We start from the raw sequence: 25446 nt of genomic DNA on the forward strand, positions 1-25446 counted from the left end.
AAGCAAAAGGGGCAGACCAAATACTAAGACTATCTGGAATTCATGTTACGTTTGCAATTTTGCAACTATTTCATGAATTGTTTTGTACCAATAACCTTATGCTCTCAATGCACAAAAGGCTGCATAAATGACATCAGACCTGCATCAGGATCTCATCAAAGGTGACGCGTGTGTCTCTCAGCTTATACAGGAGTACTTATACAGGAAACCTCAACTGAGTTTTAGGCAACAGTTCTTTTCTATACACTGTAAATAAGACTGAGCAGAACAATCTGTTATACACTGACCCTTGTGCAAGAGACCCAGAGTCATGCCAGTGAGCCTTAATATATTTCAGTCCTGAAAACAGAGCTGTATTCACAGCAACCGTCAAGCCATTAACATTCAAAGGCTTTTTCATGGCCATTATTTGGGCCACTCTTCTTTGGATACAAGCTGTTGGGTGCTGAAAACCGCACGCAATACCAATCAGGAAATGGCTGAGTGAAATTACGCTCCACCACGCTTACAACGTGTGTGTGTTTGGGGGGAGGATGAGCTGGCAGCCTTGGGCTAGGCAAGCTGATGACACCCGTCCCTGCCCTTGGCCATGGCACGGTTAGCCTGCCAGTGCCCACAGGCAGGAGGAGGAGGGTCTTGCCTTTCACCCCCTCACCCCCCCGTCCACTAACATTCATTATTATTTCATGCTGAGAATGCTGGGATTGAGAAAGCCATGTTTTTCACAATGTAAGAGCTGTACAACCTTGGAAGCAGAGAGCAACAGTGAGAGCGTGTGAATGTGTGCTCCATTTATGTACACACGCCTGTCCTTATTACTCTTTATGTAAACCAACATGTTGTCTGTTCCTATATATCTGTATTTTTTATGCAATTGTTTTCTACATTTAACCATAATAACCGTTTGTTAATGTGCGACTTTGAGAACCCGATTCATGAGAGGAAACAATTAAGACACCCATCTCTATCTAAAAGAATTTGATTAATATTTAATAATAATTTAATTATTTATAAGTGTTTCCACACTTTAAGCAATGACTTTTCCAATCATTTTCCAGTGATTAATGGATAATGATTTTTAAATCATTATCAGAGTCAGAATCATCTGAATCAAACAATTTTTAGCCCATTAAGAATATATAGCTGAGAAAAATCTAGATCTAGAAAAATGTATAGTTTAAAAAATATAAAATAAATATAAATAATAATTAAATAAATAAAGCGATGACCATCAGGATGACCATCAAAATTGCAACAATGAAGGCAAAAAACCCCTAAAACTAAAATATAATCAACAACATTTAAAATTAAGCTAAAATTGTGATTTCTATAAAAAATAAAGTTAATGGGCATGTTATAAATCAGCTATCCAAGCTCTGAATCCACAGAATCATCTGTCCTCAGGTTGTGTGTGTGCACGTCCGTGTCTTACGAGGGATCTTGGCGGCTGTCTGTTTCCCAGACACATCACAATTCTAATTTCATGAAAAAAAAGCATCTTTTCCTGACCTCTTTTCATGCATTGGTATTGGGCCAATCTCAGTCAGCATGAAGAGGAAAATGGAAGAAAAAAAAGAAAAAAACCTTCTCACCGGGACCAAACAATCCCAATCTAATTTACTTTTTGAGGCCAGAATATCTACATGAGTTAATAGGGGAGCAGAATCAAATTAACTATAATTAGTCAAAATGCGAGCGAGCGCACGAGAGAGAGAGAGTGACAGTAAGGCGTGTGGGAAACCAGGAGCCTGTCTCATTTTGTCTCTGCTCTAGTCCCTCCCCGTCGTCAAGCCATCCCGCGCTTACTGCATTGACACATGTCCCGCTCGCTTCAAAGCTCGCAAACATCGATTGCATGTGGCACGCAAACAGCCAGGCGCGCCAAAACATTTCTGTTCTGACAGATTTCCCCCGTGAAAAACCAGCATGCGAATTTCACGAGAGCCGCAGACCTGACTTGTCTAATCTCTTCAGGAGGATGCTAACAGCGTCATCCACGCCGATGGGTTATTCCTGTAGATGGATGGTTTTTATAAAGGAAAAACGTAAAAAAGCTTGAACCCTGAATGGCAGAAGTAAAGACAACACTACGTGTGTGTGTGTGTGTGTGTGTACTAGATCGTGGCTGTTAAATCCAGGCCTCTCCTGTGGCTTAAGAGATTTCTACAAAGCACTTGTTTGTTTACACATGTAATGCCACTGTAATATGACTTTCTGCAGCTTTCACTCATCAGTTTGTTTATACTGACATCACACATGGAAACAGAAACTGTTTTTCTCCTTATTTACTCCAGTAAGAGAAGCAGTTCCATATGACTTGATAAATTCAGCATCATTCTCAAAGGAATCAGAATCTGAACACGTTTTGAAGTAATACGATACAATATGGTATTCAATACGAGTCATGCTCCCATAGAAGGGTCGTTTGATTGTGACTGCATAAGAGACTCATGAGAGACTGAACCAGGAGGAACAAGTGAACTCATCACTTTTTTGAAATTCAACAGCTGCTTTAAAGTTGCCGTTGAAAGGTTTACGTTTATGCGAGCGCGTTTGTGTGTATGCGCTCTCATGTTTTCAGCCCTCTTATGTGAAGATCTGTATTCACAGTATGAATCTTCATGCATTGAGTGTGTGCATATGTGTGTTTGTATGTGTTGTTATGTGAAGATTTGATCTCAGACTGTGTATACGTGTACAGTATGTCGGGCACTCACCGCCGCGGCGCAGCAGCATCTTGGCGATGTGTGTGTGTTGGTTCAGCAGGGCATCGTGTAGTGGACTGACTCCCTGCACCTGACTGCCCAGCTGCAGGTTCGGGCAGTACTGCAACAGGGCCTGCACACACTCTGTGCTGCCATGGTTACAGGCTTCATGAAGAGGCGTCCAGCCAGCGTGATCTACAAACAATGATGCAAAAGATACTGTGACATTCACAAGGCCTAGCTTACCTGCTTTTTGCTGATCATATTACAACCTATGTTAAAATCTGTTTGCTGATGTTAGAAAGTAAATAAATCAGTGTAATATAAAATAATCACATACTAATAAGAATTCAATTTCGATATGTTGCGCATGATCGTAAAAAATCATGCGGTATACTGTTTGTCTTTGCAGAATTTTGCTAACGTTATATAACAGATATAGCGTTGTAACGTTAATGTGAAGTAAATTATTAAATAAAGGACATTTTCTGGCTAGTATATTAAATAAAGAACATTTTCACACAATTGTTAATTCGGAGAATTAGATTAAACGAAGTAAACAAAACATTAACTACCTGAATTGTTTTTAGCAAAGAGGCCTCAATCGTAGACATTTCTGTACGTCGTAACATAATTGCGCAAACATACTGACTCTAAAATGTAACTGTTTGCTAATAGTTTTAAAACAAATCCCATCTTACAATTCCCAGTGCAGTCTATTTGAGTGAAAAAAAAAAAAAATTGTAAAAGAAAAAAAAAAATTTTTTTTAGCAAAGAGGCCTCAATCGTAAACAATTCTGTACGTCATAACATAATTGCGCAAACATACTGACTCGAAAATGTAACTGCTAGTAGTTATCAAATAAATCTCATATTTTTTGAGTGAAAGAAAACTAAAAATATAATGCAACATAGTAAAAAACAATAAAGGAATGATTTCTTATCAAGCTATATGACACAAAACCCACAAATATATCAAGATTTCAAAATGAGATTGGAAAGCGAAAGGCGTGCACAACATTTTCTTGACGACACAATAGTAAACCGAGCCTAAAACGTTGTCCGAACCCTCCAGACACACCCTTACATTTGATCTAAAAGGTCTTTTCCCACGTGACGTACACTTTCCTTTGTTTTCCATGATCTAAGTGTTCAGCACACAAAAAAAGTAAAACCTAAAAAGCAGGACGATTCAACCGAGGGCAGGGGAGTAATGTAGAAACCTACCTTTAATGTTGATGTCCGTTCCAGGCACGCTGAGGATACGAAGCAGCGTTTCCACCTGGTTCCTCTTGCAGGCTCGATGAAGGAGTGTCTCGCCTACACATGGATGGAGAGGAGAGAAAGAGAGAGAGAGAAAGGGCAAGTGGAAGAGAGAAGTGGGCAACATCCAAAATCAGGGTGCATCCTGCCAACTGCCCCCACAGTCCCGCAATCGCTTATTTAATGTTTCCTGCGCTCGACATAAAAACGAATAAACGGGCACACACTGAAACGACATGGAAAATGTAAAAATTAAAACAGATAAAAGGGGCTGACCCTGAAAAAAAAAAAAAAAAAAAAGCTTTTTGGGAGGGAGGGGGGAGAGGGACAGGAAGCGGAGAGAAAGCAAAGAAAGGCGCTCATCCACTCTCTTTGTCGCAATTCCCCTTTTTCCGGACAGTGGGACTTCTTTACTTACACTAGCACCCCAAGTTGAAGGCAATTGTGGGAAAAGGATTCCTGGCAGTCTGGTATTGTTCAGCCGGGGAAAGTTATGGTACAGAGCCCATACACAAAGCCTCTGATGGGATTTTTCAAACAGCCAGAGTTCAAAAGCTCCACTGGGCAGTACGAATGGGAACACGTGATTCTCACTTTTGCAAACTACAACAGCCAGACACAAAAGCCTCCAAGGACTTTTATTTACATTTTTCTCTCTTGCCTGCTCCCTTTGTAAGGCAGCCTTCATCCCTTGCTCTGCCGATACAATATCAAATCGGGAATATATTAGAGGGTGGGCTGCTTCCTTTTTTCATGTGTGGCTGAACTTCACAAGAAAGTAAAAGGCCAAACTTGAGTGCCTCTGCGGCTGCCATTATAATGCCGCTGTGCAAAGCTGCTAATAAATGCTTTACTGGGTCTCACCAGGGTGCCCATTTCTCTGCAGCCTTGGCTGGCTAGATAAAACCCGGCGTGCTAAAAGAGCCAAAGCGGAGAGAGGCAGTAGGGATGAGGAGGGGGAAATAAAGCAGACAGGCTCCTTTCTTCTTGTGGCAGGGAAAAAAGGGAGAAGCTGCATCCCCTTTCACATCAATATGTTGGTCGCATTTTCAAGAAGCCTCTTTAAGCCAGATCAAACTGAGAAAATTAGGTTAGAAGCAAATGTAAATGACCAGATAAGGATAATCTGTCTGCGACTTTGTGTACGCTGAGTGACCCTCTGTCATGATATAAAGAAAGAAGATGTGGAAGTATTGGGATCATGATTTAGACACTGGAAACATTTTTATACCTAAATTGGGCTCCAAGAACAAATTTTTGAATGTTGTAAAACAAAGAAGGGAAAAACAAGTTAATTCAAGTATTCTGCTAAAAAAAGACTTTTACACATGGCTTAAAAAGTCATCTCAGAGTGGACTGCACTAAATGCAGTTGTAAACAGGATGCACAATGTTTTGTGATTGGATTACTTAAATCACATTTGTTAGTAGTCAGAAAAACACACAACAACATTGTATTTGTAGTGTAATATATGTCCTGGATAACATAAAAAAAAAGATCCCTGTGCTAAAACAAGGGTTTTAAACTTTGCTGGTTATGCATTGCTTAAAAAAAAAAAAAAAAAAAAAAAATCAAACAACATCTGACCACTGGTGTAAAGTATTTGAGTAAATGTAATTAGTTACTGTTTTTAAGTATCTTTTTGGCTACTTTGTAGTTTTACTAAGTATCAAAGATATTAGCAACTTTTACTTTCCACTTGACTACATTTTTGAATAAGTATATCTACTCTTTACTCCAATACATTTGTAATGAGTAATGCAATTACTTATTACATTTTGCATGGCACCTAACTTTTTCTGCAGCAGTTTATTTCTGCTACAAAAGAAGTGACATCGCCATCTACAGGGCATTGAAGGTGCTATATCTTGTGCATTTTGCCCTTACTCGTCCAGACTTGTCAACGAGGCTACTTTAAGTAAATGTGAGTGCATTAGCAGGTGAATCGCAGGTGTTTCATTTATGAGATGTGTACATGACTGCAACTGGTGATGAGGCCAAAACTGTCTGTTGTGTTGAACTTGATTTATTGCAATTTTTTTCATTTTAGAAAATAGGTGTGAGGAGTTGGATCTAGATGTCTCATGATCTAGATGTCTCATGTATCTAGAATCTCATGTTCTGCAGTGAGGACCATCTCCCTCATTTCCACCGAGCGGTACAGTCCAGTTCAGTACAATTCAGGACGGTAAACTCTGATCTGGCTTGCGTTTCCACCGCCAACAGTACCCTTATTTCAGGGGTGGGGAACGTTGATCCTGGAGGGCCACTGTCCTGCAGAGTTTAGCTCCAACCCTGAAAAAAAAAAAAAACACTCACCTGCCTGTAACTTTAGTAATCCTGAAGACCTTGATTAGCTTCAGGTGTGTTTAATTAGGGTTGGATCTAAACTCTGCAGGACAATGGCCGGAAAGTAGGGATCAATGTCATTCTCGCGCGAAGTAGAACACGACAATGGAGGACATACAGCAGATCTTGTTCTAGCTTCTCGGCATGCTGCTGTTTGTCACAAGAAGAAATGGTATTGTGTTTGAACTTTATTAAAATATGGCGCTTCATGATGTTTCTCTGTCAACAAATCTACATTCTGCAGTGAGTCTAGCTCCACCCTTTAGTACTGGACTACTGTGCTAGGTACCCCAACGGAAGGGTACGGTTCGGAATTAGGGTACTATTCACAACTTCTGTCAATGGAAATGGCAAAAATTGTGTACTGTACTGAACTGTACTGTACTGTACCACTCAGTGGAAATGAGACATATGACTTTTACTCAAGTTGTATTGGAATTGGTGACTTGTAACTTGCAATGGAGTCATTTTCATAAGGTATCTGTACTTTTACTCAAGTATGGTTTTCAGGTAATCTTTAAATAGCAAACAAATAGCACATGTTGATATTGATCTCTCTCTGTCTCAAAGGAAGGAACAAAAGGGTAGGAAAACAACAGACCCCTTAACTCAACTGTCGAAGTGCATGAAAGCAAGATCACAAAAGCTCACAACCCAAAATCAATGATAATAATCAGCAGGTTATTATGAACAAATGATACCGATTGCAATAAAAGTATGACTTAATGAGTGCCTCAGCAACATGACAAGTTCTGGCTCGCAGTGGCCCTTTTTTCACACCCTAATAGGCCCTAAAACCTAGTGATTAAACATTTCTCAACTCCCCATGTGTACACAGTCTCAGAAATGCCAGGCCCAATCTTCCCTCTGTTAAATCACTTTAATGGCTCCAATTTGGACACAACGCTTCCATTATAGGGGTAATTGCATACTCAGCATTTACAAGCTCGAAGAGGATAAATCCATCCTGTCCTTTTTTATAAATTGTGAAATGTGTGTAGCGTTTGCAGTTGTTGTTGTTTTTTTCTTTTTCTCTCTCTCTTGTAGAGAGTACTTTCTTGTGTGGTTGTGACGTCTGGCATGACAGCTCTGCTGCAGGTTGGCTAATGGCTTAAATAACGGGCTATTTGTCACAATAGTGCATTTTGAACACTGTGATGACTAGATGCATTTTCAATTTGACCACTTTTAGGTTTAAGCAACATCCTGTAGTTCTGTGAGTTATAAGAGGTTTAAGCGTCTAGTTCATAGGAATGTGAATAAGAAACTGTATAATAAAGCAATAATAACCATGTACTGGGCTGCCATATACAGTGATATGACTCATAAGTTTACACACCTTTTGTGCAAACTAATATTTATTTTGTGGCATCAAATAAAATGCATTTTTTTATGTATTACTGACCTGATGAAGCTGTGTAAACTAACAAACATCTACTTACATTTCATTACACAATTTAATATCAATTTAACTCAATTTACATAAATGAACTTTTTTTTTGTCCTCTGTGATGGGTGTCCCTGGTTTGAGATCCAGCTTTACATATAGCATATATATATATATATATATATATATATATATATATATAAAATATATATAAACAAACAAACAAACAAACAAACACAAACCATAAAATAAACAGCACAATCTAGGGCTGCCCTCAACTAAAGATTTTTCTAGTTGACTAGTGGTCATTTATGTAAGCCATTAGTTGACTAATCATGTTTATATTAATCTAATATAACTAAGTAAACCGAGCCTATTACTAAACCATAATGAGCCTTTAATATAAAGGCGTAATATATAGCCTATTTGCGTTCAAGCGCATGCATAAATATTCAGACAGTATTTGTTATATTTCTCATGTCTATGAGGCAAGTATAAACTGAGTTTCGGTTCATTTTTGTGACATGTTCCAGTTCAGGGAAACCAAGACAGCAGAAAGCGCATCCTGGTTTTTTCATTGTTTTACAAAAGCACAAAATTTTGTTATTATTGTGAGTTTACACAAATAAAAGTAGACCCTTTACAGCTTTTAATGATGTATTACTCTTATCTGTATGATCAAAAATGATGGAGTATTTTAAGTTGTTTCTTAAGTTAAAAATGCAAGTGATCGCACCGGCGCCTCCATGTCATGCGGTAAGCGCGCTATACTTTAGCTTCCACACTCCGCACAAACACTTGAATATGCACCTAATCTTCGCGCACATTAATCTAGGTTAACGTTAGAGTGAGCGGCCAAGTAAAGTTGCAATTACTTACATGTTTCAAATGATAAGCAATATTTGAAGTCGATGGATGATAGGCGAACGTTTGGATATCCTGCCCGATACTACTGTAATTACCAGAAGGACCCGCAAAGGGGTTGCAAACTGCATCCCAATATCCCAATCTGAGCTTTACCCCAAAACCATCACCAGTATGCTTATAGCATCATTACCTGTAAGTCATAAGCCACAATGAAGTGCACTGAGCAGACAGACAGCTCAGGGTGAAGTTAACAAGGTAGCATGGACCTGCATACCTTGAGAAAAACACTGCAGCATCTACCTACAGAAATCTACAGCTGAGAGCCTGTGGATGCTTCATCAAAAATTGATGTGCTACACATCAGTATAGGGAGCACGTAGTGCAAAAAACAACACAAGGCAGGGAGCAGCAGCCTTGAGTCTCCTGAAAACAGGGCTGTCTTTCTCTCTCCGTGCCCTCCCCCGCTCCCTGCTCTGGTGTGGGGGTCTTTCTGATCAGGTGGAAGGGGAAAGATGAGCGTTGACACCTTGGTGGGTTCACATGGAGTGCCAACCTCCTAATTACAGAAACTTCCAGGCTCGGCTACCTCTGTCTTTCTCTCTTTCACCCCCTCTTCTCCTCTCCTTCCTCACAGCAGAATCCTAATTGCAGTGTTTAATATTCTTAAACGGGGGATCTGACAAGCATTATGTTTGTGTGTGTGTCACCTGGTTTTTATGTATTTTCCACCTCTTCCTCACCAAAGGATGGGGGGGAGTGTAAAAAGCATGTGGAATGTAAATGCTGTTGCCTGAGGTTATGAAGAGAGGCTCAGTTGAGAGCTTTTGACCTAGCTGAATGCACTACAGAACTAAAATAAAAGAGAGAGATGCAGACAGACAGACAAATAGATAGATACAGACAGACAGAAAGATAGATACAGACAGAAAGACAGGTAGATAGACAGAATGATAGACAGAACAATAGACCGAACGACACATAGATATATAGACAGAGACAGATAGATAGAATGATACATAGAACGATAGATAGACAGAATGACAGACAGACAGATATACTTACACACAAACAGATAAGACAGGTTTGTTTGTTACACAGACAAACAAAAAGACAGGTAGATAGACAGAGACAGAAAGAATAATATATAGATCGATAGAAAGACAGACGGATAGACATACATAAAAAGACAGATAGACAAATAAACAGATGCAGACAGACCGAAAGACAGGTAGAAAGTCATATAGATAGACAGAATGATATATAAAGAAAAGATAGACAGAACGATAGAATGATACAGAGACAGACAGACAGACAATGGCGCGTAGCAGCTCTTACCTGCAGCATTGACTCTGTGGTAACCTCTCGGGACAGTCTCTCTCCCTGAATCTGAGCCGCCTGCAGAGTCTTTCACAGCTCTGAAAAGAACACACAGTAACATTTTACAGACAGATTGAGACATGAAGCCATGTGTTTTTGAAGGGACAATAGTTCACAGAGCTTGTGGGTAAATAGATAGGATATATCATGTATGCTAACATCAGCACATCATGAAAATGCTCATAAATATGGCTAAATTAAGAATTTATCCATAGCCAGAGGACTGGAGAGCTGGAAAAAGCCTGCAATATTTAAAACTTCCAAAAAAAACTCCCACAAAACACAGAGTGATGACACCCTAACACAAAGTTCACTAAATATGCCCCACTTTACACCACCACCGAGTCTACAAACATCATTATATCACTGTCACAACATTTTCACACTACCACAGGACGGAGTTTAGAGACTGGCATCTAAGTGCATCGCCTGTAGCAACTATCAGCCAGCCTGTACGTTAGCTGTACTTACTGAATCCTTTTATCCGAGGAGACAGCTATCCAACCCCCCCCGTGGAGCTCTCCCAGGATGGAGTCCCTGGCCAGTGTTTAAGGAACTGTCAGTAAATGGCACCATAAGCGCTACAGTGATGCAGGCATGACTGCAGCTGATGTTTTAGTTTGGTGAAGTGTGCTGACTGTCTGATCAAACTATCGATTGATCGATCAAACTATCCATCGATCTATTTATCGATCTATCTATCGATATAGAGATTGTTAATGTGGATTAAAATTGCATGATAGGTAATAACCTTTTTTTAATTAATAGATTTAAATTATTATACTTTATAATGCAAAAATGTCTCCAATAACCCCCTCAATGTGGCTTGCAGGCAAAATCCTTTAATCTAGCTGATGCAATAATTTAGAGCACAGCAAAACTATAATAAAAAAATAACTTTCACTACAGAAGTTTCCATGACTTTTCCAGGCTTGGAAATCACAACTTTAAATATTCCCTGATATATTCAGGTTTTTCCTGACTGTAATAACCATAAAGAATAGAAATAGAACTTTGTAATAGTGCTTATTATAAAACCTTATAATTAAATAAAACAACTAAAATTAATTGCATTTTACAATTAAAACAGTCAGTCACATGGCACTGCCTTGTCATTGCTCTGGAATATACATGAGTATTGGACCAACCGAGAAGAACAGTTTCTAAAGCTAAAGAAGCAAGATTTTGTTTATGATTTGAAAGGTATTACTGAAACTATAACCTACACAGAAAAAAAGATGCCCAGGGATGTTGCCAAGATGGCCACCGAGTGGAATGATTTGCCTTTAAAAAGTGTAGCTAAGGAAATGTAGCAGCTATTTGAGGGTGAGTCCTGAATATTCCTTAATAAATTCTTGCAAAAGGTTTGACTGAAGAAGTGAATTTTAAATACTGAACAAATAGCTACAGAAGAATACTAGAGTCAGGCTGTGAGTGGCCTAAAGGACACTGCTGTAAGAGGAATAAAGACTCCTGCTTCCACAGTGTCTTGTTCTCTAGTAATTGGATTGTTCAGAACCAAGGCGCAATTTAACACACCAGAACAGTACAAACATCCACATTCTCACAGACACATGGCCATTTAGTTTCCTATTAGTGAGGAGTAAACATCACTGTGTGTCTGTGAGTGTGTGTTTGAGTGAAGACAAAATGTTCTTCCTGTGACTTCAACTTTTTTCAACTTTTTTTTTATTTAAGATTTTCAGCCACTATTTATTTTACTTTATTTCTGCTTTATTTCAAATAACTAAAACCATTAAAAAAAAATAAAAAAATTTGTTAACAACAACAACAGCAACAGCAACAGCAACACTGTTCTCAGATTAGATTTAAAAGCAGCCAAGCATCATGTCTGAGCTGAAGCCTGTAGGGAAAAAAAGGCAGATAAGCAGCAGTTGATTGAGCTGGTATGAGAGGCACCCAGCCCCAATTACCCCCATGTCACCAACAGTAACAGGGCTGGTGGTCTGCTGCCATCACAGGTTGCCCCAACAGAGCAGGACAGCACCCTGTCTCTCTCCATTAGCCATCTTAAACCACTCTAATGCCCCATAATGGCAGAAAATTGTCCAATTAAAGGCACCTACTGCACTCTCTGCCTCTGTCATACACGTATGGATGCAGACATAAAGAGGATCTTATAGTGATGTAAGTGGAGAGTGGTTATCTCAAAATGTGCTCTGATGGCACAAGGATGTAGAAAATGACGCCTATTAATTCTTGTGATTTTACAGCGAAACATCTTACAAAAGTAAACACTGGTACTTACTCTATTCATCAAAAATATACAAATATTTAAAAAAAAAAGTGAATGTGTTCTTGCTTTTTTCCTTTGCTCTGTGATCTGTAGTGTCAGTGTGGAGGACAACAGCAGGAGCAGATAGATGTGGTGGAGGTGAAACTCACTCTGAGCCTCGAACATGGGCAGCACTGCTGGTAGAGGGTTGATTCATCTCTGTTCTGTCATTCTGTCCCTTCAGGGTTTGGAATGATCCTCGATCACACAAGTTCCCTAGAGCTTTGAGGTAGGTTGAGACCTGGCAACAGACATGGGAAAATGAGAGGAGAAAAAAAAAAAAAAAAAAAAAAAAAAAGATCTCATAATTTTTCTCCATCTCTCACTAAAGGTTCTATTCACAATGTGCTGTAAACAAAAGCGTAGTCATTATAAAACATGTACACAAGATAAAACCCACAATTTTTTGCAAGCAGAGTGGTTCAGAGCTGAGGAGCAGGCCCCTGCTGCAGCAGATGTTTCTGTAAATGGCGTCGGCAGTGAACATCCGGAGCCTTGTGGAGCGAATGGCTGGAATCACTTCTTTCAGCATGTCACAGTGAAGGTCTAAGTGAGGAGACAGGAAGGTACTTACAGCCATTAAGCTATTTAAATCTTTATTGTAAATTCCCAATGAATATATAATAACTGGTGAAGAATCACTTTTGCTACATGCACTCACCGGACACATGCTTGTTAATGCAAATATCTAATCAGCCAATCACATGGCAGCGACTCAATGCATTTAGGCATGTAGACATGGGCTGTTTCTCAATACGAGTTCTTAAGCGATCATGCGTCCTTGTGTTCTCATACTACGTCGATATGGAAGTCTGTAAGCTTTAAACTTCTTATTCTCACTTAAGAGATTCCAGCTGCAATTTTGCAAATATGTGACGGCTTGTGAAAGTAAACATCTGTTGTTTTGCTTAAAGACCTGTGTGAGTGATAAAGACCTGGTAAAAAAATGTATAGACATTACAAATAATCTTAAGATTGACAAATCATAAGTCACATTAAACATACATAATCATTTTCACAAATACACGTGGTAAAGTAAAACGAAATAAATTGATGTGAAAATAATGTCTATAATAATATGAAATAAATATTTGAATAGGTTATGACATTTTTTTGTGATGTTGTATTTTATGTACATTGGCCGCTACTTATAATATTCTGGGACAGTCAATTGAGCAACAAGATCGCATTACATCTCAATTCTCACAAGTTTGCGTTCTGTGTCCTTGCATCCAGTAGCCTGGCAAGACCATTTTTTGCATTCTTGGAATTGAGAAACAGTCATGGTAAAGACGATCTGCTAAAGTTTAAACTGAGCATCAGAATGGGGAAAAAAGGTGATTTCAGTGACGTGGTATGGTTGTTGGTGCCAGACGGGTTATTCTGAGTATTTCAGAAACTGCTGATCTACTGGGATTTTCACACACAAGCATCTCTAGGGTTCAGAGAATGGTCCGAAAACATCCAGTGAGCGGCAGTTCTGTGAGAAAAAAATGCCTAGTTGATGCCAGAGGTCAGAGGAGAATGGCCAGATTGGTTCAAGTTGATAGAAAGGCAACAGTAACTCAAAAAGCCACTCGTTACAACCGAGGTCAGCAGAAGAGCATCTCTGAACGCACAACACGTCGAACCTTGAAGCAGATGGGCTACAGCAGCAGAAGTCCACACTGGGTGCCACTCCTGCGAGCTAAGTACAGGAAACTGAGGATACAATTCACAAGGGCTCACCAAAACTGGACAACAGAAGATTGGAAAAACGTTGCCTGGTCTGATGAGTCTCAATTTCTGCTGCGACATTCAAATGGTCTCAAAATCTCAGAGGAATGTTTCCAGAACCTTGTTGAATCTATGCCATGAAGACTTTAGACTGAAGCAGCTGACCCCCTTTTTTTCTGAAGGCAAAAGGGAGTCCAAACTGGTACTAGTAAGGTGTACCTAATATAGTGGCCGGTGAGTGTATATTTATAAAAAGTGATTCACCAGTTTCCCACTGCACTATGGTATACCTTGGCACAGTATGGCAATGTGTTCAGCCAGGTCTTTAAAGCCTTTCTTCACCAGGCTGCTGTTGAGTGGACTGTGTTCCTGAGCCCAGAACTCCACCACTACACACAGAATCTCCTGCAGAGTGACCGACATTCCCAGCCTCCACTCCTACACGCAAACACACAGTAAACTCAGTCTGTACAGCCTGATGAAGCATCTGGAATGGACATGTCTCAACAAAATGTTATATTCAATGTGGAAATCTCTTGGCATACTATAGTCAAACAGGTGTAATATGACAAATTTTAGTTTAACACGGAAAATTAACTTGATTTGCGCTTAGATCACAAAACAATGTCGCAACAATAAACACATCTCTTACATGTGTCTTTATATCTAATAAATGTCTAAAAACAGGATTTTCAATAAAATATGCCATCATAAGTGGCATCAGCTATAAAAGATAAAAAATGTATAATAATAAAAATAAATTAACACAAACATTGGTCTCCTATAAAGACATTCCATAGGCATAATGATTTTAATACTGAGCTAATATTTTCAGAAAACCTTTTGTATTTTTTCTAACAAATATATTTATGTTCTCATAATGTAGGGGCTGTGGCCTAAACCCTGATTACCACTACTTAAAATGCGCTGGGGTGGTCAGTAAAGCAACAAGATCAAAGTACATCTCATTTCTCACAAAAATGCGTTCTGTGCCCTTCCAAGCTTGCTCTTCAAGGTAGCCCGTCAAGACCAGTCTCCACTAGAACGAAAGTCTGTTCTTTGCATTCTTAGGGTGTACTAGGCACAGTTGCCTTGAACTGAGCCCGAGCCTATTGTCCCCCCTCCTCCCCCGCACTCACATTGCACTTAACGTTCCAGGCCGGAGCACGCTTGCATCATATACGATGCAACTTTTTGAATGGAAGAAATGCACTTTCGCTAAAATACTGCTTAATAGATTTATCATTCATGCTGCGCAGTGATTTTCAATAGCACATATCAGAGGATTATTACGAAGGCAGCTTACGTTAATGGACGTTAATTTGCAGCTTTACTCGCAAACTACAATTCCTGTTCATCAATAAGGTGAGAACCAGAGCAGTTATAAACCCAAATACACTCGAATTATGAACATGAATTGATAAGTGTACTTTCAAAGTAGTAATAAAGATGTTTGCCATCGTAATGATGACAGTAGTGCATACAAAAGTAGTAGCTGTTCTGTGCTCTGGCATGGTCAGCGGTCACACTTCATGCAAACCGCGCTCGAGCCCAACCGAACCGTGCTCGGGCCCACCTCTTCCAAGCGGGCCAGGGATGGCTAAACGAACATGCATGTATGTATATATGTGTGTGTGTGTATATATATATATTATACACATATTAATTTTTATTTGCCACATTTTTTGTGGTGGGGTCGATGAGACTCCTACCTGAGTGGAGTTGAAAGCACACAGTACAGTCTTGATCAACAGCGTGCTGAGCTGCTGAACTGCCCTGGAGGTCAAAGTGGACTTCTCCCACATGTTCCAAAAGGTGCTGTACAGAACAGATGCCCGGCTGCTTCTGGGTGACCTCCTGCACAGAGTAAGACAGGGTTACTGCTATAGCTATTAATATGTAGATGCAGCCGCTATGGATACATTGACAGATCTGTTATGTTGAAATCATCAACATTTTAGTTAGGGTTTAAATAATATAGTTTATGCAGTTTTAAAAAGGTAATCTATTGAAAATACAATATATATTCCTGTCCAATATAGCAGACATGTAGACGTGTGGCCATAATAAGGAAAAGTTGCTAATGTACAATCTATGTATTAATATCTACAGTTAACACAGTTACTTAACTATTGTCCTTCTATCCAAAAGACTGAATGCGCCTACTACAAAGACTTGATCTTCAAAACAAAAAGGTGTACAGTAAGACATCAACATAACTCCAAGCAGCTACAGATTGTATTTTTGTTTCTATATTCTTTTTGACATGTTTTGTCTGTGTTTATTTTGCGGAGGGGTGGAAAAACACTGCAGTTTCTCTTCTTTGGGCTCATGTAGAATATCAAAAAGTTGTTGTTTATTGAAGCAGAGATGAACAGAGCTCAGGTGCTCACCCTGAGCTAGCAGCATGAAGCTCCAGCTGAAAGAGTCTCAGGAAGAACTCCTGCAGGTTACAATGGAGACGAAACAACTCAGTGGATGGTGGGCTTGGCAGTGAATGACAGGTGGTTTCGCTTGCCAGACACACTCTTGAATAAATAAGACAAAATTGCATTACTGAGAGAAACTCTGTTTGCTTATGAGCTGTTCTGACAGGTACATTGACAGTTTCATACCTAACTGATGTCTCAAGAAGTGACCAGAGGCCGCCCTTACACTCTGGACACTGAAGGACCTGAAGGAAGTACTTAGTGTGCCCGGGAGAACCCCAGGTAGGATTGTTGCGCAGGATACTGTGGAGAACGCTGATAAACATGCTGAGGTACAATGGTTTTGCATCACCCTAGAAGGGAGAGAGCAAGAGCGAAGACTGGGTTATCTGGTCAACTCAGAACAGGGGAGGTACAAACAAACTTTTGTAATAAAATTCAGTTCATTTTAAAACAGTTCCATCTGTTCTGGGGAGTTCAGATGATAAACAAAACTCAGTGGTGGTCAAAACAGATATCTAGAGAGAAAGCTGGTTGATGGCCGATATTATTCTGATGAATCTATAATTATAATTTAATGAAAACAAAGACAAAATAGTAAACTTTTTGTAAAATGATAGGAATTATTATTCTTTTTTAAGACAAATTCATAATACACAATATACTAAAAGTTTGGGGTTGTAAGATTTTTCACTGTTTTTAAAAATTTCTTATGCTTACCAAAGCTGCATTAATTTGATAAAATACAGGAAAAAACTGTAATATTGTGAAATATTATTACATTTAAAAGAACTGTTTTCTATTTTAATATACTCTGCTCGGCCAATGTCGCTGTTTGGATTTAAATAGGCAAATGCTTAAGAGTGTATGACTGGATCATTATTGCTGTGATTATTATGTTTCTAGCATGTTATATGTTTGGAAACAGTTCTTTTAACCCTAATTGATGGATTGTGCAGCTTTTCATTTCTTAAATAACCATGTAGGAAGACGTATCATGGCCATATTCCATGATGACAAAGTCAAGATTCATCAGGCTCAAATTGTGAAAGAATGGTCAGGAGGGAGCATGAAGAATCATTTTCACACTTGAATTGGCACCAGACCTTAAATTCATTGACTGTTTACATGCGCACCAATTACTGCAATTATTTCCAATAATCAGAGTAAGAACTTAATCGCAGTAAGATGTTTACCTGACATGAGCAAACCTCTTCACTCCCGTTTACATGCAATTTTCATTATTCTGATTATTCGCAAAGAAGTGTGGTTATTTTTACCCTCATTATACAATGATGAACTCTGATACAGTAGGCATGTTACTGGCCACTGTTTTAACCTACTTACATCAAATGCAAAACACATTTGACTTATTGGAATTTTATTCAGCACCATGATGAACATGGCAATGCTGCTGTAACTGGGTTTGCCTACGCTGCATTGCTTTCCTTGCACTGTCTCTGGATGAAGATACGGAGAAGAGAATTCGCTGCGAGTTGTGTTGACAGAGTTTAGCGATTCAGAGTAGAGGGAAAACTTCAGAATAATGTCAGTTTATTCATGAAGTTATGTGAACGAAACACGGCATCTGTGTACATCCGAGCACATGCACACTTTGGTCAGAATGGTAATAATTGCGAAATAAGGTGTTTACATGCTTGTTTATTGCAATTAAAATGGCGTACGCCACATAGTTTAATGCAAGTATGGTTACTACGATTATGAGCTTAATCATATTATTTTGATCAAAGTATTGCGTTTACATTAGGTGAAGTTTAATCGCAATAAAATCCCATTATAAATCGCATTATGAGGGTGCATGAAAACAAACTCATTGAAAGTCTTTGGGATGTGCTGGAGTAGACTATACAAAGTGCTCAACTCTTGTATTGTCAAAACAAGATAATAAATGCTGTGATGATTTTAAGATATGTCAGTGCAAGTTGCTTCCAGCTCAAACATGCATTTTGGTCTGGGACTAGGCTTAAGCCTTGTCTGTGAAACTTGGGATTAAAGGGGACCTATAATGCCCCTTTTACAAGATGTAATATGAGTCTCTGGTGTCCGCAGAATGTGTCTGTGATACCCCACAGATCATTTAACACAGATCAAATGAGGCTGTTGCTCTTGGCCCTCTTTCCAAAAGAGGGCGGAGCTTTAACAGCATGTGCTTCAGTTGCTCAACAACAACAAAGCTGGACAATCTCACACAGCAAAAATGACAATTGCCAGTAACAGTGTTCAGCCTTACATTATTCAAACAGGAGTCGGACTCTGATGGAAAGAAAGCAGCCCAACATGGCCTCGCCCTCTTTGTTGCGTGTTCTCAGGGGCAGGGTTTATGTAAATTTTAGGGTCACTAACCCGGGAACAAGCTCGTTGTAGTCCTTAAACAGTGAATTCTTTAAAAGAAAATTTCTCCCTTTGCAATGAACTGTGAGTGTTGTAAATTCACAGATGTTTATGCTCTAACAGCAACATTACACACTAACTAAAGTTAAAAAAGTGAAATCATAATCAACCAACCCTTTGATGTAGCAGAAACCACTTTTTTTTTTACAACATCCTTAAAGAAAGAGAACGTATTACACTTTGCTTTTTAAGAAAGATAATACCAACTAAAAGTAACAGTGCTTTATAAGGGCCTCTGGGATTCAGAATAGCTCTTATTATACATACATGCAGTGTGTGCTGCATTAGCTGTTGGAGCAGCGGGGCTGGAGGCTTCACTCCAGGCTGCAGGGACCCCAGGATCTCCTCCAGAGCTTGAGGGAAGAAGGCACACTCCACCAAGCTCTGCACATTGCTAAAATCTACCACTGGAATCTGAGTATAAGAGAAACAGAGAAAGAAAGACATACATGAAATAAGATGACTGATGATAATGTGTTCTCAGAGTCAGTGTCAAATGAGTGCGTTTGGGCATTTCCGCTTGAGAAACCAGTGGAGGCGCACAGCAATGTTTCTTTAATGGGTATGCCAATCATGAGTGGACCGATCAAACGGATTTGCCTAAATCAGGTGACCTGGCTGTGATGAGCCCTCCGTTTATTACTCCTCCATGTGACACACAGGAAATTGAATGACCCAATCCTCTTGATGAGTCAAACACTTTAACAGCTTGTGTATGGCAGAAAGATGTGCTGAAAAGTTTTTACACAGGTTTGAATACCTGAACAGGCAGGTTGGGTGTGTAGTAGCTGTAAAACTCTGGAACTGTCAAAAGCATCTTCTTCTTTTGCTGAAACGAGATGTCATGTAAGGTCATACTTTATTGTAGTTACAGTGATAACCATGACAACTTTCTCATTTGTGCCCAAAATCCATCTGTGAAAGCCATAATTATGTTTCAAAATGATTTATAAATGTACCAGAATAAAAAGTGGATGGGGAGAATAAAAATATGTTAGACCTCCATTATTATGATGTATTCTTTGAACATTTCCTCCAATTCTTTATGTGAAAAGTCATCAGTGACATCCATGGACTCGTCAGTGACAGCAGCAGCCAGGGCGGGTGTTTCACAGGTCTTTTCTTCATCGAAGGACTCTAAATTACACGACCAGTTTAACTCAGAGCAAATATGCTGCAAAAGAAAAAACAACAAATAAATCACTAATATCAAAGCTTAAGGTTGAATATAAAAAGTAAAAGCTGTCCAAATCAAAAGTTTGGTGTTGGTAAAATTTTAATGTTTTTGAAAGAAATCTCTTAAATCTTATAAAAATAAATAAATAAATAAATAAAAAATGTATTTGGTCAAAAACAGTAAAACAGCAAAATTGTAAAATATTATTATTTAAAATAACTAACTTGGATGGGATTTAACCTATCCAAGTTAGTGCATACAAATCAGGAGTAGTGAGTAGTGAACACACACACACACACACACACACACACACACACACACACACACACACACTTGGAGCAGGGCCAGCCCATTTTGCTGTGGAGCAATTGGGGGTTAGGTGCCTTGCTCAAGGGCACCTCAGTCGTTTCCTGCCAGTATTGAGAATCAAACCAGTCTGACTCTCTAACCATTAGGCCACAACTGCCCTAGGAATAGCAATGTGTTTTCATCAAACCTTTGCAAGTCAAAACACATTGCCACAAGGTTTTATGTCAACATGCAGATGAGTTCTAGGAGCAATTTTTTTATGGGGCCTTTTTGTCCTGTTTGGAGTTTGACAATACCTAGTCACTACATGATTCTGTTGTATGGAAAACTGTCTTACTTTTGCATTCCATGAAAGAAGACAACACAACAGGTCTGGAATGGCATGATGGTGAGTTAACAATGATAAATGTGTCACTTTTGGATGAACTACTCCTTAAAAAAAAGTGTACAATACAAAAGGTAAGTTACTTTACCCCAAAAAGATGTTTGGCTACATAGCTGACATTATAGCGAGGGATTCCACACTTCTCGGCTCTATCATTGGATGTGTTTTTGGTCAACACGTGAGTTACAGCATATGACTTTGGCCAGTCTGTGAAGACAACAGCTCTGCCTGCTTTTAATATCCTGTAAACAAAAGGTGGTTTGCAAAATTCACATTAGCAATTTCAAGATGAGCCTCCAGCAAAATATCAAAATATCATTTTGAAGGACCAAAGCATGTTGTCCAAACAAAGTCCAAATGTTCACATCCTGACCTGACAAAAATACTTCTCCTCGTTGGATCATCGATGTCAATAAGCACTACCCAGTCCTACAGGTGGAAATGGAAAATGTCAAACATGCTTCATTTCTTTTAGCTGTTTTCTAAGTGAGTTAACAATATAGTGATGCTCACCTGAAAGGCTCCAGACACTGTTCCGTTAACCACCCTCTCTCTCCATGTTTTCAGTGGATTGGGTATCTCAGGGGTCTGAGCAGTTAAGTTTAACTCGTATGAAGCCTCTGGTAGCCACGCCATTTGATTCACACTGTCCAGAACAAACTCTGGGGTGACTATCCACTTCCCTGAAACAAATAAAAACTAAAGTCACCATTTGAGTATTATTTCATTATATGTTATATGAATACCATTTAGTGGTCTTTTAATGGTCTTAACCTTTTTAATCACAAATCACTGTTCAGGAAATTAGCAAGAATTGCACTGTAGATAAAGTAACTTAGCACGGAATAGCCTTCCCCAACTTGCAGACAGCTTTTTACAGGAAGAAGAGTCAATGTTGTTCCACTCAATGTTAATGGCTTCAAACAGTTCATGAGTAGATGAAAAACATCTCCCAATTTGTTTGTTTAATGTGAGATCAAATATTCATTATAGGGTTCAAATCTGGACTCTGACCAAGGCCAAAACATGAGCCTGTTGGACTTGTTCTCAAGCCATTTCTTGGTTGTCTTGGCAGTTTGGGCAGTAGCATTGTCTTGTTGAAAAATAACATCTGATCATTCCTCAGTCTTTAGATAACTTTTCAATAGTGGGAAGTAAGCCATTCTGCAATATTCTCCTGTGCTCCAAAGCATTAAATGACTTTTCACAGTGAAGTAGCTCACCAATAACAGCAGCTAAAAAGGCTCCCCACACAATGACACCTCTTCCTCCATGCGTCACTGTGGTAGAGATGCATTTATTATAATATTTCTCACCAGATTTTCGAAAACACAACTCTGGAGCATCACCATGCAACTCATGTTTCATCATGATTCATCACTCCACACACAACTTCCCATATTCTGCCAAAAGCTTCATTAGCAATAGCTTTTTAGAAGTGCATTTGCTTAAATCTTGCTAATTTTCAGACCAATAACTTGTGGTTAAGACAAAACATTTTTTCATTATTAGTTTAACTTATATTAGCCCATTCTTGTAACATGTCAACAAATGAATTATTTAATCCATTAAAGCACATGACGGTCAAGTCTCAATTTTCAATATTACACACCTCCAGCACAAGCTGCGATAAACTTTTCACTTGCTAAACCTTTTTGGACGATGAGGTGAGTTGTTGCCTCCTTAAACTCCTGGAACAGAAACATGTAGCACTGATTTATTGTGAACAGTAAATTATGTAAAATATCTTTCTTATCTGATGTATAAAGTCACTTTACTAATCTGGTCTACAACCTTACCACGAGATAGCTTAGTAAAAGGTCAAGAACTTTGAGGTTGAGTTTATTCTCATGAGGGGTTCAATTAGTAGAGAGAACAATCTGTGACTATATTAAGATGGGATTGAGGGCAAGGACAAAATTACACAGTCCGAAATACACTGTAGCATCAGGAAGCAATTAGAGTCATTTTTCAGGGCTAATCACCAACACTTTATCATTTTCTGTATGCACCGTAAGACAAGTTTGATGTCATGGAGGAGAAGGTGGGCTCGGGTGAAATTTACAAAGGCTGTATAATACAGCAGTGCACTTTTAAGTGGTTACGTCACACTTAAACTTATTGAAATACTGTTTTAAAATATATCAAACCTAGTAAATTCTGCAAACAGATGATACTAGAGCTTTCCCTACTAACTATCCCTAACTATCTTCACATTTCTGAGCTATTTTTTTATGAAACATAACAAATTGTTAAAAAAAATTGTTGATATGTGTGCTTGTGTGTACTTTCTTTACAATAAATTTCAGTTGGTTTACTATTTTCTATCTAATGCAATCAGTCAAACACTAAACCGTCCAAATATTTCAGGGCCACTGTACAATACAATATGTCAACCAGAAGTCTTTATTCATAAGTTTGTAGCAATTTATTTCTTTTTCTTTTTACAACTGACTTGATCACTACTACCATTGTAAAGGGTAAGAAATGATGTGATACTGGTGCAGATACTTACAGAGCCCCCAATATATTTGCCCCCCAGCAGTCTGATGCCCTGGAGTAACTGTCTTTTCTGGGAATGACTCTTGATACCAGACATTTGAAAAATATATTTCTCGTCTACCATCCTAGTAAAACAGATTATATGATAAATACAGATAAACTGCAGAAAGGAAAAATCGCAAGAAAATTTAATTTACTTAAGGGAACCTTCACAACTGCTTCACAAATATAATATGCGTACAGTGTTTCTATCTTACCTGAAACAGCAAAAAGTGCAATCACTCTGATATGACGAATTCTACAGTCTGATCTCGCTCTTGTGGCACTACAATGCGCGCCAAATGTCATCACTGGCCATTCGCCTTATATCGAACGACACCTTCAGTACTGTATATATAACACAAACAAAACATGAGTAATATGACGCTAACTGTAAAACTAGATAGATTAGATCTTTTCCGCTTTCGTTGTTTCTGTCATTTTGTTTAGTTTAGTTGTGCTTCAAAACTAGCGTACAGTGTGCAGCCTGACCACGTAATATTATTAGGGGTGAACACTACGTTCAAATTCACTTAAATATTATTGTATTCAATTTAAAGCGCACACATTTATAAAAAGTCCTGAAAAAGTGATCATAAAATAAAAACTTGATAATTTTGAAGTAAAAAAACAACGAATGAGAAGAAATTTATAAGATTAACAAATACACGCTCCCCTATTTTCTCTGTGGTTTAGTCTGTTCCGTAACACGGAAATTCTGATATGCTTCCGGTTGGTTGTCAGAGACGCTTTGCGCTTGAGAAACATAGCGGTGCGTCATCACATGTGTGTATAAACAAACGGATGCAACGGCTGAACAGTTATATATTCATCCCTGTAAGCGAGCTTGACAGCATGTTATTTAACCATCTGAAAGCCTTTTAATATTATACGGCACTTTTGTCTGCAATCTGATGTTGGGGATCGATATAAATGACTCGATATGAAAGACACTCTTCTTCACGTTCCCATTAAAACACTCGCAGTTTCCCTCCATTAGTGCTGTCTGCTGAGAATGGATGAAAAGACTATGAGACTGTCCATTTGATATATTTACTCGACCCATATTTATTAGACCCATGCTTTTAGAATTGATTGCTATAGCAAACACTTCTCAGATCATTTAGATCATTTCACTGCAATGAAAAGTAAAGATTTGGGAAGAAATGCATCTGACAACTTGACAAGTCTGCTTGGATTTTGGCCTTTGCTAGTTCTTCATCGCTGTTGGATTTAATGTCATGAAGAGCCTCTGAAATAACTGCGTGAAAAGGTACTGTGTACTTTGCCTTAACCCCAGTGATTGTGTGTGTGTGTGTGTGTGTGTGATTTATGAGTACACAAATTTGTATAATGACATGGGTATTACACTGGTATTACGACATAAACATGAAATATGAGGACATTTCACAAGTCCTCATATTTAAAATAGCTTTAAAAACATACTAAACAATGTTTTATTAAAAATGTAAAAATGCAGAATGTTTTCTGTGATGGGTAGGTTTAGGAGTAGGGGTAGTGTAGGGGGATAGAATATACAGTTTGTACAGTAAAAAAACAATTTACGCCTATGGAATGTCCTCACTAAGATAGCAAAACAAACCTGTGTGTTTGTGTGTGTGTGTGGAGTGGTGATGAAGTACAATAGTTAATTGCTTTGAAAAAAAAACACCCTGTTATAGCCTATATGCACTTGAGCAACAGGTGTGCTCTCAAAAAGCTGTGTGCAAGGTCAAATAAATATTACACAAGTAAGAAATAATTCAGCATTCAGTGGTGATTTTTAAACAATACTAAATAATTATTCATTCTTATATGTGCAAAAAGGAGGCATTTGGCCACATATAGATCTAAGGCTAGACTGAAGGGTTGTTGACATGAAATACTTTGGTGATGTGATTTGGTGTGACAAGAACATTTTGCTAACTTTTTTATAATTATTATATGTGCACATTTTGTTAATTGAAAGACTTACATGGAATATTTGTGCTTTTTATAGATATGGAATTTTGTTACGCATAAATAATGTACGTCTATAGCAGGGGTGGGGAACGTTGATCCTGGAGGGCCATTGTCCTGCAGAGTTTAGCTCCAACCCTGAAAAAAACACTCACCTGCCTGTAACTTTAGTAATCCTGAAGACCATGATTAGCTTCAGGTGTGTTTAATTAGAATTGGAGCTAAACTCTGCAGGACAATGGCCCTCCAGGATCAACGTTCCCCACCCCTGGTC

General features: G+C 38.7%; 2 protein-coding genes across 5 annotated transcripts in view; one reads left to right on the forward strand and one right to left on the reverse strand.

Annotated features, from left to right (window-relative positions):
* slf1 (SMC5-SMC6 complex localization factor 1) overlaps window positions 1-23705 on the reverse strand; it is a 34943-nt gene extending 11238 nt beyond the window's left edge. Inside the window, exons 1-19 of one of the 3 annotated variants that reach the window (XM_051893532.1) lie at window positions 23432-23705; window positions 23188-23299; window positions 22285-22363; window positions 21896-21952; window positions 21186-21355; window positions 21046-21101; window positions 20761-20914; window positions 19802-19975; window positions 19562-19630; window positions 19069-19215; window positions 16576-16742; window positions 16354-16488; window positions 15673-15817; window positions 14251-14398; window positions 12645-12790; window positions 12355-12485; window positions 9907-9986; window positions 3933-4025; window positions 2718-2900 (exon numbers count right to left, since the gene is read on the reverse strand). In XM_051893532.1, the coding sequence (XP_051749492.1) occupies window positions 2718-2900; window positions 3933-4025; window positions 9907-9986; window positions 12355-12485; window positions 12645-12790; window positions 14251-14398; window positions 15673-15817; window positions 16354-16488; window positions 16576-16742; window positions 19069-19215; window positions 19562-19630; window positions 19802-19975; window positions 20761-20914; window positions 21046-21101; window positions 21186-21355; window positions 21896-21952; window positions 22285-22363; window positions 23188-23298 (2245 nt within the window). In that variant the 5' untranslated portion in view covers window position 23299; window positions 23432-23705. The remainder of the gene's footprint in view (window positions 1-2717; window positions 2901-3932; window positions 4026-9906; window positions 9987-12354; window positions 12486-12644; window positions 12791-14250; window positions 14399-15672; window positions 15818-16353; window positions 16489-16575; window positions 16743-19068; window positions 19216-19561; window positions 19631-19801; window positions 19976-20760; window positions 20915-21045; window positions 21102-21185; window positions 21356-21895; window positions 21953-22284; window positions 22364-23187; window positions 23300-23431) is intronic. The other 2 variants (XM_051893533.1, XM_051893534.1) reach the window with 2 other exon arrangements.
* Window positions 23706-23975: 270 nt separating this feature from the next.
* Window positions 23976-25446, forward strand: part of kiaa0825 (KIAA0825 ortholog) — a 178744-nt gene continuing 177273 nt past the window's right edge. For both annotated transcript variants that reach the window (XM_051895763.1, XM_051895762.1), the window contains exon 1: window positions 23976-24486. The gene's annotated coding sequence lies outside the window, so the exon portion shown is untranslated. The remainder of the gene's footprint in view (window positions 24487-25446) is intronic.

Source organism: Ctenopharyngodon idella, chromosome 5 (assembly GCF_019924925.1).
Source record: "Ctenopharyngodon idella isolate HZGC_01 chromosome 5, HZGC01, whole genome shotgun sequence".
NCBI lineage: Eukaryota > Metazoa > Chordata > Actinopteri > Cypriniformes > Xenocyprididae > Ctenopharyngodon > Ctenopharyngodon idella.